The sequence below is a fragment of the Triticum aestivum genome, chromosome 7A, assembly GCF_018294505.1.
Source record: "Triticum aestivum cultivar Chinese Spring chromosome 7A, IWGSC CS RefSeq v2.1, whole genome shotgun sequence".
Lineage (NCBI taxonomy): Eukaryota > Viridiplantae > Streptophyta > Magnoliopsida > Poales > Poaceae > Triticum > Triticum aestivum.
Genome location: NC_057812.1, coordinates 68,750,897 through 68,767,904, shown reverse-complemented (window position 1 = coordinate 68,767,904; position 17,008 = coordinate 68,750,897). Strand labels below are relative to the sequence as shown.

At 39.1% G+C, this 17,008-nt stretch overlaps 1 protein-coding gene across 1 annotated transcript; it reads right to left on the bottom strand.

Annotated features, from left to right (window-relative positions):
• Positions 1-9,509: 9,509 nt before the first annotated feature.
• On the bottom strand, positions 9,510-16,571 carry LOC123152997 (very-long-chain aldehyde decarbonylase GL1-7-like). Its single transcript, XM_044572332.1, has 10 exons — positions 16,512-16,571; positions 15,276-15,499; positions 14,922-15,154; positions 13,495-13,714; positions 12,929-13,310; positions 12,778-12,852; positions 10,756-10,956; positions 10,545-10,643; positions 10,065-10,235; positions 9,510-9,888 (listed from the first exon to the last, which is right to left on the bottom strand). Exons 1-10 carry the CDS (start codon positions 16,569-16,571, stop codon positions 9,736-9,738), a joined length of 1,818 nt encoding a protein of 605 aa, XP_044428267.1. The 3' UTR covers positions 9,510-9,735.
• Between the last annotated feature and the right edge of the window lie 437 nt (positions 16,572-17,008).

Sequence of the window (17,008 nt, the reverse complement as noted above, 5' to 3'; positions counted from 1 at the left end):
AATTATGCAACTATGTGAAGACTCTCTAACATTTAATAATTTCAGATCTTGGTATTTTATTCACACAGCAAGCAAATCCTAACAAAATAAATTGACGCTCCAAGCAAAACACATATCATGTGGTTAATAAAAATATAGCTCCAAGTAAAGTTACCGATGAACGAAGACGAAAGAGGGGATGCCTTCCGGGGCATCCCCAAGCTTAGGCTCTTGGCTATCCTTGAATATTACCTTGGGGTGCCTTGGGCATACCCAAGCTTAGGATCTTGCCACTCCTTATTCCATAGTCTATCGAATCCTTACCAAAAACTTGAAAACTTCACAACACAAAACTTAACAGAAAACTCGTAAGCTCCGTTAGTATAAGAAAATAAATCACCACTTCAAGGTACTATAATGAACTCATTATTTATTTATATTGTTGTTAAAACTACTGTATTCCAACTTCTTTATGGTTTATAAACTTTTTTACTAGCCATAGATTCATCAAAATAAGTAAACAACACATGAAAACAGAATCTGTCAGAAACAGAACAGTCTTTAGTAATCTGGATCAAACGTATACTTATGGAACTCATAAAATTCTAAAATAAATTTCTGGACCTGAGTAATTTGTCTATTAATCATCTTCAAAAAGAATTAACTCAATATAACTCTCCAAATAAAAATGGCAGCAATTCTCGTGAGCGCTAAAGTTTCTGTTTTTTACAGCATGATCGCAAAGACTTCCCCCAAGTCTTCGCAAAGGTTCTACTTGGCACAAACATTACTTGAAAGCATAAAACCACATCTAAACAGAGGCTAGATGAATTATTTATTACTAAACATGAGCAAAAAGCAAGGAACGAAAATAAAGTTGGGTTGCCTCCCAACAAGCGCTATCGTTTAACGCCCCTAGCTAGGCATGATGATTTCAACGATGCTCACATAAAGGATAGGAATTGAAACATAAAGACAGCATCATGAAGAATATAACTAGCACATTTTAAGTCTAACCCACTTCCTATTCACAGGGATTTTGTGAGCAAGCAACTTGTGGGAACAATAATCAACTAGCATAGGAGGGCAAAACAAGCACAACTTCAAAACTTTAAGCACATAGAGAGGAAACTTGATATTATTGCAATTCCTACAAGCATATGTTCCTCCATCATAATAATTTTCAGTAGCATAATGAATGAATTCAACAATATAACCAGCACCTAAAGCATTATTTTCATGATCTACAAGCATAGAAATTTTATTACTCTCCACATAAGCAAAATTCTTCTCATTCGGTAGTGGGAGTATCATAAGAGACTCGAATACTATAAATTGTTTCCACATTAAAAGAGTAATGTTCAGAAAAGGGGTAATCATAATCATGACAAGTTTTATAAATATAATCACTACTTTTTATAGCATAAGTATCATCACAATAATCATCATAAAATAGGAGGCATGCTATCATCATTATAAATTTGCATATCAAAACTTGGAAGACTAAAAATATCATCTTCATTAAACGTAGCATCCCCAAGCTTGGGACAAAAATTAATTGCAGCAAATATATTCTCAAAAATATCATCTTCATCAAACATAGCATCCCCAAGCTTGGGCCTTTTCATATCGTAAGCATAATCACTCTGGTCATTAATAGTATGCATAGCACCAATAGTATAGCAATTATCATATTCTTCCAAACAAGTGCCAAAAAGATTTTCAAGATCATAAGAAGTATCATTCACAATTATATTTTCATGAGGCACAATAGTAATAGGAGCAGCATCATTTGGGGGATATATCTTTTTACCTCTCTTCATTTTTCTTTTCTTCTTCTTCACCACATCATGTGTGGGTTCAATCCTCTTTTTGGAGCTCCTTATTAATGAGATTGGTTGAATAGGAGGCTCCTCCTCGTTACCTGATTCATCATAAGAAATAATAGGATGATATTGGGAAGTATATTCCCTTTCATTAGTATTCTCTTCATATTCTATTTATTTCCTTTCTTTATGTAGTTGACAATATAAGGATTTTCAATACAATTCACCGCGCAATACATATAAATTTCCTCTAAATCAAAATGAAGAACTCTATCAAGGGCAAATTTCGAAATATCCTTAGTTATACGTTTCATTTCTTCGTAGCCCATAAGCAAACTAAGTTCATTATAATGTGCAAGGGAAATCAAGTCATCACAATTTTTGGACACGATTAGATCATGAAACAATTTGCATCGGATAGTTAAATGACCACATTCATTACAAAGCTCACAAGTATGGCCAAGAAAATTTAAATCTTCAGCACAAACATCTAGACTTTCTTGCAACAATTTAGTTTCCAAGTAGTTATGCCTCTTGCAATATCTATCTTCCCTATTTGGTGTGTACTTGCAAACCCAATGTACTCCACAAAAATTGACATGTTTATATGAGACATCATAACTAGTGCAATCATCATTAGTATCATGGATATTGAAAGAATTCGTACTAACAACATTGCAATCATGCTCATCATTCAAAGATTTAGTGCCAAACATTTTATAGAGTTCTTCCTCTAGAACTTGAGCACAATTTTCCTTTCCATCATACTCACGAAAGATATTGAAAAGATGAAGCGTATGAGACAAACTCAATTCCATATTTTTGTAGTTTTCTTTTATAAACTAAACTAGTGCTAAAACAAGAAACTAAAAGACTCGATTGCAAGATATAAAGATATACCTTCAAGCACTAATCTCCCCGGCAACGGCACCAGAAAAGAGCTTGATGTCTACTACACAACCTTCTTCTTGTAGACGTTGTTGGGCCTCCAAGTGCAGAGGTTTGTAGGACAGTAGCAAATTTCCCTCAAGTGGATGACCTAAGGTTTATCAATCCGTAGGAGGCGTAGGATGAAGATGGTCTCTCTCAACCAACCCTGCAACCAAATAACAAAGAGTCTCTTGTGTCCCCAACACACCCAATACAATGGTAAATTGTATAGGTGCACTAGTTCAGCGAAGAGATGGTGATACAAGTGTTATATGGATGGTAGATAAAGGTTTTTGTAATCTGAAAATATAAAAACAGCATGGTAACTAATGATAAAAGTGAGCGTAAATGGTATTGCAATGCGTTGAAACAAAGCCTAGGGTTCATACTTTCACTAGTGCAAGTCCTCTCAACAATAATATCATAATTTGATCACATAACTATCCCTCAACATGCAACAAAGAGTCACTCCAAAGTCACTAATAGTGAAGAACGAACGAAGAGATTATGGTAGGGTACGAAACCACCTCAAAGTTATTCTTTCCAATCAATCCATTGGGCTATTCCTATAAGTGTCACAAACAGCCCTAGAGTTCATACTAGAATAACGCCTTAAGACACAAATCAACCAAAACCCTAATGTCACCTAGATACTCCAATGTCACCTCAAGTATCCATGGGTATGATTATACGATATGTGTCACACAATCTCAGATTCATCTATTCAACCAACACATAGAACCTCAAAGAGTGCCCCAAAGTTTCTACTGGAGAATCACGACGAAAATGTGTGCCAACCCCTATGCATAGGTTCATGGGCGGAACCCGCAAGTTGATCACCAAAACATACATCAAGTGAATCATGTGGTATCACATTGTCACCACAGATATGCACGGCAAGACATACATCAAGTGTTCTCAAATCTTTAAAGACTCAATCCGATAAGATAACTTCAAAGGGGAAACTCAATCCATTACAAGAGAGTAGAGGGGGGAAGAAACATCATAGGATCCAAATATAATAGCAAAGCTCGCGATACATCAAGATCGTATCACCTCAAGAACACGAGAGAGAGAGAGAGATCAAACACATAGCTACTGGTACATACTCTCAGCCCCGAGGGAGAACTACTCCATCCTCATCATGGAGAGCACCAGGATGATGAAGATGGCCACCGGAGAGGGATTCCCCCTCCGGCAGGGTGCCGGAACGGGTCTAGATTGGTTTTCGGTGGCTACGGAGACTTCTGGCGGCGGAACTCCCGATCTATTGTGCTCCCTGATGTTTTTAGGGTATATGGAGATATATAGGCAGAAGAAGTACGTCAGGGGGGCCACGAGGGGCCCACGAGGGTGGAGGGCACGCCCAGGGTGGAGGGCGCGCCCCCTGCCTTGTGGCTTCCTCGTAGATCCCCTGACATGCACTCCAAGTCTTCTGGGCTTCTTCTGATCCAAAAATAAGTTCCGTGAAGTTTCAGGTCAATTGGACTCCGTTTGATTTTCCTTTTCTTCGATATTCTAAAACAAGGTACAAACAGAAACTGGCACTGGGCTCTGGGTTAATAGGTTAGTCCCAAAAATGATATAAAAGTGTATAATGAAGCCCAGAAACATCCAAAATAGTAGATAATATAGCATGGAGCAATCAAAAATTATAGATACATTGGAGACGTATCACCTATCTATTTACTTTTATGTTGAGTCATCACCTTCTCAAATAAGCACCAGTCTTGAGAGCACTATTGTCATCCTCATGCATTGTGCATAGTTAATGTTGAATGTATCATGACTGGATCTCTTCTATCATGAATTACACTGTTTAGTCGCTGCTTAAACTTCGGAGGTGCTCTGCATTTATATTTTGCGGTCTCAGAAAGGGCTAGCGAGATACCACTGTTGTCATATTATATCATTGATTGTTTTGACAGAGTGTTGGCATTTGAGATATCTTATTATTGCTCGCTAGTTGATTATGCTATTAATATGAGTTAATATAATCTTTAAGAGTTATTGTTGGCATGGTTAGTCATGATCTTTGCCGAAAACCTAGATGCTATTTAAGCATGTATATGTAAACAAGAACAAAAGAGTTCATAAAAGTTTTTCTTTACAACTTTCAATTTGTTAACTGAATTGCTTGAGGACAAGCAATGGGTTAAGCTTGGGGGAGTTGATACGTCTCCATCGTATCTACTTTTCCTAACACTTTTGCTCTTGTTTTGAACTCTAATTTGCATGATTTGAATGAAACTAACCCGGACTAACGCTATTTTCAGCAGAACTACCATGGTGTTGTTTTTGTGCAGAAATAAAAATTCTTGGAATTGGTTGAAACTTATTTGGATAATTATTTTGGAATAAATAAAGATTTATGGAACCAAGACCCACTGAAGGGGGCCCTAGCTGCCCTAAAGGCACCAGGGCGTGCCACCCCCCTCTGGTGCACCCTGGTGGTTAGTGGGGCCCACGAGGTTCCGCTAACCCTAATTCCAACTCTATAAATTCATATTTTTGGAGAAGAAAATAAGAGATGAAGTTTCATCGCGTTTCATGATATGGAGCCGCCGCCAGCTCCTGTTCTTCGTTGGGAGGCCAGATCTGGAGCCCGTTTGGGGCTCCGGGGAGGGGAGTCTTCGGTCTTCGTCATCACCAACCCTCCTTCATCACCAATTTCATGATGCTCTCCATCGGGAGTGAGTAATTCCTTTGTAGGCATGCAAGATGGTGAGGGGTTGGATGAGCTTCATCGTGTAATCGAGTTAGTTTTGTTAGGGCTTGATCCCTAGTATCCACTATGTTCTGAGATTGATGTTGCTATGACTTTTTTATGCTTAATGCTTGTCACTAGGGCATGAGTGCCATGATTTTAGATCTGAACCGTTTATGTTTCCACCATTATATCTATGGTCTTGATCCGATCTTCCAAGTCATATGCACCTGCTTCATGTTATGATCCGTAAACCACAGGGTGACAGTAATTAGGATACTTACCGGTTCATGTATCCACTAGGTGTTAATGCTTTGTTCCGCTTATCTATTAAAAGGTGGCCTTAATATCCCTTAGTTTCATTATGGACCCCGATGCCACGGGAGGGTAGGACAAAAGATGTCATCCAGGTTCTTTTCCATAAGCACGTATGACTATTACGGAATACATGCCTATATTATATTTATGAATTGGAGCAAGTTCTGTTGTCGCCCTAGGTTATAAATGTTATATGATGAATATTATCCAATGTAATCATCGATCCAATGCCTACGTGTTTTCACATATTGTTCTTGCTAAGTTACTATTGCTACTGCTACTATTACAACTGCTGCAAAATTGTTACTGATGTTACCGCTACTACTGTTATTGTTACTACTACTATCAAACTATCAGTTTAATCTCCATGTGAGGTTGAATTGACAACTCAACTGCTAATACTTACAAATATTCTTTGGCTCCCCTTGTGTCGAATCAATAAATTTGGTTTGAATAATGTACACTAGAAAACTATTGCGATCCACTATACTTGTGGGTTATCATCAATCCCCTTGGCTGTTACTTGTAATGATTAAATCTTGTAGTGGTAGATAGATAAATTGCAAAGATAAAATAAAGAAAATAGAAAATTGTGGCAAAGAAATTTTTAGTTTTTATATATGATAAATGTAGACCTGGGGGCCATTGTTTTCACTAGACTTCTCTCTCCAGCACATAGCATATGATGGGTGAACAAATTACTGTTGGGCAATTGATAGAAAAGAAAATAGTTATGACGATATTCAAGACAATGATCATGTATATAGGCATTACGTCTGAGACAAGTAGACTGACTCTTGCCAGCATCTACTATTATTACTCCACCAATCGACTGGTATGCAACATGCATCGATGGTATTAAGTATAAAATAGAGTAACGCCTTAAGCAATATGACATGATGTAGACAAAGTAAACCTAATCAATATGAATAAACCCCGTCGTATTATCCCTAATGGAAACAATATACAAATACGTATCTTGTCCCCTTCCGTCACTGCGATATAGTGCACCGAAGATTGAACCCATTACAAAGCACCTCTTTCAGTGAAGATAAATCAATCTAGTTGGCCAAACAAAACATATAGATCGGAGAGAAATACATAGCCACAACAATCATGCATAATATAGTTCAGAAAAGACTCCATTACTTCTCATAAATATTCAGATCATAAACCCAGAATTCATTGGATCGCAACAAACAAACCGCAAAATAAGATTGCATCGGATAGAACTCCAAGAACATCGAGGAGGATAGAACTCCAAGAACATCGGAGAGAGAGAAAGCCATCTAGCTACTAGCTATGGACCCGTATATATGTCTATGGTGAACTACTCAGGCATCATCACAATGGCAGCAAGGATAATGTAGAAGCCCTCCGTGATCGATTCCCTCTCCTACACAAAGTACCAAAAAGGCCTCCATATGGTATCATGGGAGAACAGAAACTTGCGGCGACAAAAAAAGTGTTTTGGGTGGCTCTCTTTTGGTCTCCCGATTTTAAAGAATTTATAGAGGTGGCATTAGGTCAGACGGAGTCTTGATGGGCCCACAAGGTAACAGGGCGCCCCCTGTATCTTTGCTGTATCCTTGGTTTTCTTCTGGTCTCCTCCCGAAGCTTCTAGGGTCTCTTTTGTCCAGAAAAAATCGTCAAAAAATTTCATAGAATTTGGACTCCATTTTGTACTGATTTCCAGGATTACCAAAAAACAGGCAAAACAACAACTGACACTAGGCACTGGGTTAACAGGTTAATATCAGAAAATGATATAAAATAACATATAATTGCATATAAAGCATCCAAGATTAATACTAATAGCATGTAACAATAAAAAAAATAGATACGTTGGAGACATATCAGTCATGCCTCTCGCGGAAGCAAAACCATGCCTCTCGCGGAAGGAAAAGAAAAAGAAAAAACGTTTTTTCTGTTTTCGAGAGGCACGGCTGTGCCCCTCATGAAAGCAAAATCATGCCTCTCCCGGAAGCAATATCATGCCTCTTGCGGAAAAAACATATTTTTTTCCGTTTCCAAGAGGCATGGCCATGCCTCTTGCGAAAGCAAAACCGTTCCTTTTGCGGAAGGTAAAAAACATGTTTTTTCGTTTCCGAGAGGCACGCCTCTCGCGGCAGCAAAACCGTGGCTCACATTTTTTTTCCATTTCTGAGAGGCACGACCGTGCCTCTCGCGAAAGCAAAATCATGCCTCTCGCGAAAGGACAATATAGGAAAACGTGTTTTCTCGCAAAAAAATATTTCAACTTTCTTCGTCCAAAATCTAAGAAAGGCTGGTGAAAAACAAAAAGGCAACAAAAACCCCAAAAACCGTCTCGAAAGACAGAAACGCATGCCAAAAATAAAATAAAAAAATAAATTCCGGAGGAAACCCTGATAGCGCCACACATGGTGGCTGGTGTGCTCTCAGCCCAGCCCCAAGTGATTGTTGGGAGGTTCTCAAAGGAGCGATCATTGGCTAGTTGCTCTCTTCTCGTCCAGACATCTTAGCCAGTCCTTTGATGCCAGCCGCCACACACGGTCACACACACATCTTCTTCTACCTCGCTTCCAGCACAACATCTTTCCTCCATTTCAAATCAACCTGTGTTGGATGGTTAGAAGGACAGTGATATCCTCATTCCATCAGAGTTTAAATCTAAAATTTGACATTGGTGCTTGTATTATTTCTGAATTTATTTCAGGCTTCCGGCGATGTCCGTTCAGCTGGAGAAGATGTTCCATCAACTGCGAGGCGCCGATGGTGACTTAGTAAAATCTCAAGATGCTATGCTGACTCGGTCTCTCGAAGATGCTCGTAGGTTTAGGATGTGTGTGTATGTGTTCATAGGGGTGACTAGATTCTTGTGTATGTGAGCGACTTTAATTGTACCATGTTAAAAAAAAACAATTTTCCTCCGTTCTTATGCCAGTTCGTCTCGACCTTATTGCACAACCCATCCCTGCCTGCTCACTCGCGTGGTGCTCGTGCCCTGGTGGAAGCAGGAGAGGAGCCTCCAGGCATGTATAGACGATGCACAAGCACAACAGGAGCTGCGATGCTCAGGCAACCATGTCCCCACCGCCGTCGTCATGTGAGCAGCCTTGGCAATCGAGGATAGCTGCAACAGCGTCTAGCCTGTAATAGATGATGCATGGATTCCTTTTTTTGGGTACAATTGAAATCCAGAAATGGGGAGAAAACTTGAGATTGATTTGAGTTCGGTGAATCGGGCAGCGATTTCCGATCGAACTGAACTAATTCGAACCTCGATCTGAGTCGAATGTTCTAGATCGGAGTTGGGGGCCTCTTCCAGCAAAACCGGTAGGCGTAGTTGATTTTTCCAGTAGTGTCTAATCTCGACCATAGTTTTAAATAGCCGGCTATAGCTCTGCTATAGTCCGCTATAGCCTTTTCAGCAAGGTGCCACTAAATGGTCGTCTTCACAAATAGCCCGCTTTATCTCCGCTATAGCTGATTTGGAGGCTCGCCGCTATTTTCCATAGCCCGCTATTTAAAACATTGATCTCGACTAGCTACTCTTTCAATCTTGCAGAATCGATTACGACAACACCAATGCCCAACAAGGTTCACAATTTTGTGGTATCCAGGAGGTTTGGGCGTGGGGCAATAAAATTACTTCTTACTACCCAAATCCAGAAGAAAGACCAATGCTGATAGAAAAAACCCGAAGTGTGTTGGATCTCTCTTTGAATTGTCTTATTCCATGGCCATTTACAGTTCAAACTGAATGTCACTGATAATGGGTAACATGCTTTAATGAGTTTCTGTGAGTTGGCGATTCATACATTTCATGTACTCATTAGTTTTTGCTATCGATGCCATCTTTAGGGCTTTCTACCCAAATACATGTCTGCCCATTGAAGCTACTAAGCCAATAAGCATATCTGACACCCCATAACACTGCAGCTCATCATTATTGTGTAACATATATGGGAGGATTCAGAAGAATCCAGATTTTTATAGAGGAATGAATCCATGCTTAATAGCTGCCGACCAAACTTGCTCGATGTCCATCATATCATCTCCACACTCATGGATGCCCCAACCTTCTAGTGCATGTACCATTCCAGCAATGCGCCATGCGCTCATGACCCTTCTTGGAAGCCAATTCTATTCATAAAGGGAGTAGCAACACATATTAGTGTCTATCAGATTATCTATTCTAATCTTGGATAAGAATCTGTGTATGTCAAATGTCCTATTTCGCTATCACAAAATTTACATAATCAGGCAATGAGATCATCTATTTTCGCAAAAGGCAATGAGAACATATATACTGCTAGCACCTCACAGGTATGGACGTTCTGCATTGCCTCTGGGATCTTCATTGCAGGGTTACTCAAGTAAGTGCAATCCTTGCGTATCTTCTTAAAGGGAAACTGTGATGTAGGAATAAATGTTGCTCCTCTTGGTGCCCCCATTTGTTGCTTATCATTTATGATATCTCCTATCCAGATCTGTAGCAATGAAGAAGTAATTATTGAATATATATCGCTTATCAGAGTGTTTCTTTTCTTCCTAATATGGTAGCTACATGGGTTTACAGCCTAATCGTTGTCATTTGCTGGTAGATGACCCTATAGCATAATGTTTGCTACTGTTTTCCGTAAAACAAAAAGACGGGGTGTTTTATAAGCATTCACTATATTGTCTAATATCTCTAGTAGTTATACTTAATTACATATACTCCACTTACCATATATGCACCCTAGCTAGAAAGCTTCTTGAGGGTTTTCATTCCTTTTTCTGTATAACTTTCAATTTACCTGAGGTATCTCATCACTGGAGAATTTCAGATAGGCAGTGCTGCTCTCTGCAACTCGCAATTTAAGCATGTCATATTCCTTCTTTTGGTTCATGATTACCTACACAAAATTGCGTATATTTATAGTCATTCTTTCAAGAAATGGGACCAACTCATACAAAAAGTGAGCTACTAAACGAAATCAACAAAGTAGCAAGGTGAAAGGTAGGTACCTGGACACCTCTCTCGCATAAAGCTGTAGCTGTGGCATGTGCTACCTTAGAACTGCCTCCACAGAGAAACACCCGCTTTGTATCTAAAGGGATGCTCTTGAGAACAACTGCTGTTGCTAAACCACTTCCGTCAACAAGTCGAACTCTCAATTTTGGATATTTTTGTGTAAATAATTCACCACTTCCATTGAGTTGTCTTTCCTGGGACCAAGAATGTGAGGGTTAATATATTTGCACTAATCATCTGTGTGCAAAAAGTGCATCTGACTCTTGTAGCACTTCTAGTCAAAACCGTATTAGTTCCACAAACTGGTCGGACTAATCAAAGGGTTGTCCTTCCATAGTTTTTTGCCAACATTTCTGAATGTTTTGTGACCCGATCAGCAGGGGGGGGGGGGGGGGCTAGGAAATTTAGCCATTGGGTTCACTCATTACGAGGATTCATACGAATTAACTAAATGTAAGCTCTAATTTTACACAATCTTACAACAAGAATATAACACTCAGATAATAGACATATGACATCGCCTGTTAAACTAAAAAAAGAAGAGGGTATGATATACCTGTTGGATAAATTATAAAATCACTTGTTTACCTATTATAAAAAGTGGTACTGGAATAACTTCGTAACTTGATTTCTCTGTGTTTGAAATTTTCTTCCTATCATATCCAGATCATAAGGTGACTCGTCTGAATTCATTTCTCTGTGTTTAGGCTAGTCATAGTGGGAGTAACTTAGCTAGTAATATAGCGCACTTCGAGAAAATTCTGCTTATGTGGCAAGTAATTAATGAGAGGTGGTAACATAATATGTTACTGTAACATATCGTTTTCCAAGATAACATGAGTCTACGAGCTAATAAATGAAGTCATATATGATACTACTATTATGTTACTTTGCATTATGATGGTAGTAACTTGTTACTCCCCACTATGACCAGCCTTAGATGGCTTCGGGACACCACTTGCAGTAAATTTGGTGCACTTTGCCAAAGTGTGACGGGCAATCATGACAAGCCTACATCATTATTTGAATCTAGTGATTGATTTTCTCTTTGCAAAATACCGTTCTATCGCCTAGATCACTAAAAAATCATATAAAGAAACAATAGAAAACTAGGGCAAAAAATAAAAATCATTACCGTCCAAGGCCGGCTAGATTGAAAATGCGCAAGAGGGAGTACTCCGAGATGTGGCATTGTAATCTCAGTACCTCAGATTCGAGCTACAATTCCTGGCAAGATGCATCGTTGATCTGCAATTATCTACTTGCCGCTGCTTCCGAGAGATGAGAGGAGAGAGCCGAGTTTTTTAGGGAAGACGAGATAGCCTAGTTGGGAAGGGAATCGGAAAAATTAAGGGCGTTCGGCTTTCATGCACTAATACCTCTCGTTTTTAGGGAAACTAGTACATCTCGTATATGAGAGAATAAGTCACGCAGTTCAATTCCTCAAAAAAAGAGTAACGCAGGTTTGGGCTGTGGGCACGGAGACAATTAGCTTGTGGGCTTTCGGGCCTTCTAATGGGGTCAGGTTTGATTTCTTAATGCGTTCACGCTATTAAATATCTGTACATCTATACATAGCGGACAAAAGTCGTTGGGTTCAGCTGAACCCAACAATTATACGCTGGCTCCACCGCTGCCGATCAGAAGTTAGGTGTCACGTGGAAGAATGTATGAAGAGTGAGTTTAGCACGTGGTTTCAACTTCTCTTTGAGAAATATTTCAGCACCTACCAGAATTACTGATTTCAATGATATCGGTTAGTATTTCGGCCAAAGAACCGAGATGTTCGCTCGAAATTAAAAAAAACTGAATATTTTTAAAATATTTGTATTCTTTTGTATAACTGAAATGACTGAAATATTTTGATTGAAATGTAAAGATTTTTGTGTCTACTAAAATTATTGTTATTCAGTGAAATTCATCAAAATCTCACTCAAAGTGAAAAAGGTGGTAGTTAAGAAAGAAAAGTTTTGTCAACATGCCTGATTGAAAAGTCCAAGACTGAGCACTTTGACCCCTCTTCCATCCGCATCTGATATTGCCTGCTCAATTAACCTGTTGATGGATTCCCTCTCCCTAGTCAGGCTGTACTGCAGATGGAGAAAATCCTATCAGTTTGCAACACTATGAAGGTATAGGATTCATGTAACGTGGAAAATCCATTACCTGGAAGTTGTATCTTGGTATCACCCATGTTTGCATCATGATCTTCTTCAGCTTGAGACTTTCGACGATAAACGCAGATGATCCATAAACCCATGCCAGTACCATTGATAGCCATGCCATTGGCCATATCATCCACATATACCATACATGGTTATCTGAAGGCCGAGAGGCTATAGATGCAATCCCAACCCTTAGATGATAAATCGATTGCAAGGTGGTCATATGCGTCAAGTGAACAACATCTGGTGTTTCCTCTGTTCCAATCAGTGTTCTCTCATACAGCTCGTCAGTTGACTTGTCCATTGTGTTGAATATGTAGTCATAGATTGGCATAGCCAACGAGTAGTTTGTACGAAACTTTGTATGATGGAGAGAATGATACCTATGGGGAAAATGGAAAATACCTTTGAATAATTTGGTTTGTGGTTTCTTGAAGCTATGTTAAAGATTTCAAATATGTGTTCATGTTTGCAGTATCCACTGGTAAAATTTGAGTAAGAACATAATGGACCTAAAGTCTCATCACTAACATGATTGCAAGGTTGAACTTAAAATGCTATACTTACGATGGAGTGTACATGAGATACTTGAGAGGAGGGAAACGTTGGAAGATCCACTTTGGGAGCATCTCAAAATTGCAGTGTCCCATATTATTTATGAAGTCGTTGTAAGCCAGGTATAGGACAACACCCAAGACAGAACCATATCCCATATAAATTGGTATCAGCATGGGGATCGAAAATAACAGGAAGTAAGCTAAGGTTTCAACAAATGGATGGATGACAGCTGCCAATCATATGGTAAAATTTCATTAGATTTAAAGCTTCATATATACCAAATCAAGATGCTTTATGCAAAACACAACACTAATTGTTAACGCAGCAATCACTTAGAGATTTGTTAAGCAATAGAACATGTAGAGAAATCTGAACTAGATTATTTTTGGAAGGACCAAGATGGTAAACACCTCATTTCTGAATAGTATTTTTGGTCTCAGAATGTTATCCTGATTCTTCTATTTTTTATTTTGGACATATCTATGCTTTGAATTTCTTATACTCCTGGGATCAGAATGGATATTGTAACTCCAACCAACGAGACTTTGATGCATGTACAGATGCTTTCAGATGTCATTTATATCTAGTGGTTATTATCTTAAAAAGGTCTGATGTCAGTTTTTAAACATGCCAAATTGAACGTTTTTATGGCAAATTACGTGACACGAGCCTGGCAATTTCCTTCAGCAAGCATGGCAACTCCTGGCATGTTCAGTTTTTTTCCAGGATTTGTCATGCTCGCTGAAGGGAATAGCTAGCTATGCTTGCAATACGGTAATTCGACATAAAAAATGTTTAATTTCCCATGCGTAAAAATCTGACATCATATTTTTAGCATTTCTGTAAAAAAAAGTCTAGTGGTTTTTGGCAGTTTTAGAACACAAATTGGTTGCAATATCTATATATCTTTTACAGACAAACTACACTACAAGTCATTAATTGCTATTTTCTGTACAAGTGTGCTTCCACGTCATCCAAATTGTTTTAGCCACATAAGAGTCTCTGTACCATGCAACATGCATATATCGTGGGATTTTTAGTGCTGCCGCATTTCATTCATGACATAGTTCGACTCTTTCTTTTCCTTTTTTTTCGCATTTTTGTTTCTTCTGAGCACAGTTTAAATCTTAAAGGTGAATCTGTATTGTGTACAATATTTAGAAATCTAGACACTTGTGAACTCAACCCGAAGCAAGTATAATCTAGACACTTGTGAAGTTAATGCCACTAGTAATGAAATGATTTTTTTGTGCGATCCTTTTTTGTGAACTTAACACAATGATTTTTTTTATCCGAAGCAAGCATAATGTAGACACTTGTGAACTTAATGCCACTAGTAATGAAATGATTTTTTGGTGCGATCCTTGTTTGTGAATAAGTTGGTGGCGTTATGCATTGTTGTATTAACCCTCTCATCTCTGAATGAGGTTACTTACCTGTTATAGGCTCTGTGACGATGGAGGCATGGTGGTGGGAGTGGTAGCGGGAGTAGAGGAAATGGTGGTGTAGCGCCCTGTGGAACCAGTAGTAGATAAACTCAACAGGTCCTACGTGAAGCAACGCCATGATGATAGCTCCCTTTGCTTCCCACATTGGCATGAGTCTGACACTCGGGATGGCCGCATAGGCCACGTAGAAAAACAGCGTAGCAAGGATGGCCTGGTCATCCCTGTACATAATGGTAAGGATAACTTATTAGCATTACACGGAACATATCATCTTTTAGATTTCAGGTAATTTGAGTGTGATAGAAGTGAATATATAGCAGGCTGTGAATATATATCACTTACCAGGATCTCTCCCGGTCGACCTGGTCGAATTCAAGGCTGCGGTCCACAATGATGTGCTTCCTCCGTGCGGTCTGGTGGCGAGACAAGCTGATCCAGATCTGGTTGTGGAACAACCTCAGAAGCAGAGCTGGTAACATGGCGGCGTATACTAGGTTCATGTCTCCCCACCCCTTGGTGCCCACACTGTGCGCAGTGTGCAACGCCGCGGGCGCCAAGACCAGGTACTACATATGTGCGGTGCATGGTTAGAATATCATGTGACATTGATGAATGGAAAATTGGGAGTTAATCAGCGGCATATAGCATGTGGCAATTAGATCTGTGACCGTTTGGAAGTTGCCGTGGCTTTAAGTTTGCAAACGTCTTGGTTTTGAAGTGAAAAGGAGGTTTGTGTATGTCATTCTACTTGAAAAATAAAGCTACTGCAGGCAATTCATATCAGGATCGCAAGGCCAAGGAACAAAGACAGTTTAAGGTTTCATGAGAAGGACTTGAGCTGCCCAGCAATACATGCATCGGTATGATTTGATTGCTGCTATCAGAGATTTTACAGGCACATATGTTATTGTATTCAGGTTGCTGTCCACAGTGCAAAGAAGCAAGGAATTTGTCAAAGGTCCCTTTCCTCTCTATCTCTATTTCTTGTGTTTTCTAAAATGAATCAGTACAAAATAGAATGGTACTTCCTCTGTATCAAAATGTAATGCTTTTTTTTTAGATTGAGACTCAAATACCGTCTTACATTTTGGCACTGAGGGAGTACCTCATAAAAAATAAAAAATAAATAAAAATTTGAACTAAAACCATGACACTTAATTTGGATCGGAGGGAGTACTACTGTTTACTTCCATCGTTTTCTTGAAGCAACATTTCTGGAACATGTGAAAACTGAAAAGTACTCGGTGAATTGGCAAGATGAGACTGGAACGCTTATGCTAGAATTTAATACTCTATTTGCAACTTTAAATACAGGTAATTATAATTAATTGATAACACAAGTGTTCACTGCAACATGCAACTCTTCATGTAATTCCGGTTCCACTTGACATTACGATGCATATAAAACTTTCTTTAATTTAATGTTGCCTTTTCTCAAGGATATATATTCGAGAGAGAGAGAGAGAGAGAGAGGATGTTACTCAATATATGAACATGAATTTAGATAGATAAAATAAAACGTCACGTCCTACCTTTTGGAACCCACAACTAATATCAGAGAGACAAAATATAACATACCTTGAAGCTGCCCATCCAATGCCATGGCCATTCGGTCAAAGGGCCGGGCCGTGTTGCCATGGTGATGGATGAGCGATGAATTTTCTCTCTTCCAAGGTAAGCAGCTACTTCAGCAAGCAAGCTCTGGTAAGAACATCAAGCTCCGGTTGAATTTATATATGCATGGATGGCTGGATATTACAATACGGTTTCACAATATTCTGGTAAGAAGACTTATTTTCCATGTGCACTCCTTTTTTTTCATGTGCCCATGCGTGTTTGCTTTTCCATTACCAGTCTTCATTTATTCACAGTATCCACTTCCCCAACTGTATTTTTCAGTGGCTTGACCTTCCAGGGTACACTCTGGACAGAAGTACTCAAATCCAAGTCATCAAAAACATGCTTTTTACGACATTTTTTTTGAAACGCGGTCCCTTAGGACCCGATTCATTAAATAAGTTTGAAGAGAATTGCCCGGTTAATAAACGGAAAACCGGGCGAAAATCGTCACAACT

What these genes read in the sequence shown, in the direction of transcription:
- LOC123152997 (XM_044572332.1), bottom strand. Translation starts at nt 16,571, where the DNA reads ATGGCAACACGGCCCGGCCCTTTGACCGAATGGCCATGGCATTGGATG. An exon ending in GTCGACCGGGAGAGATCCTG is followed by an intron (nt 15,155 to 15,275) that starts GTAAGTGATATA and finishes CATTATGTACAG; the next exon opens with GGATGACCAGGCCATCCTTG. An exon ending in TACCAAGATACAACTTCCAG is followed by an intron (nt 12,853 to 12,928) that starts GTAATGGATTTT and finishes CTCCATCTGCAG; the next exon opens with TACAGCCTGACTAGGGAGAG.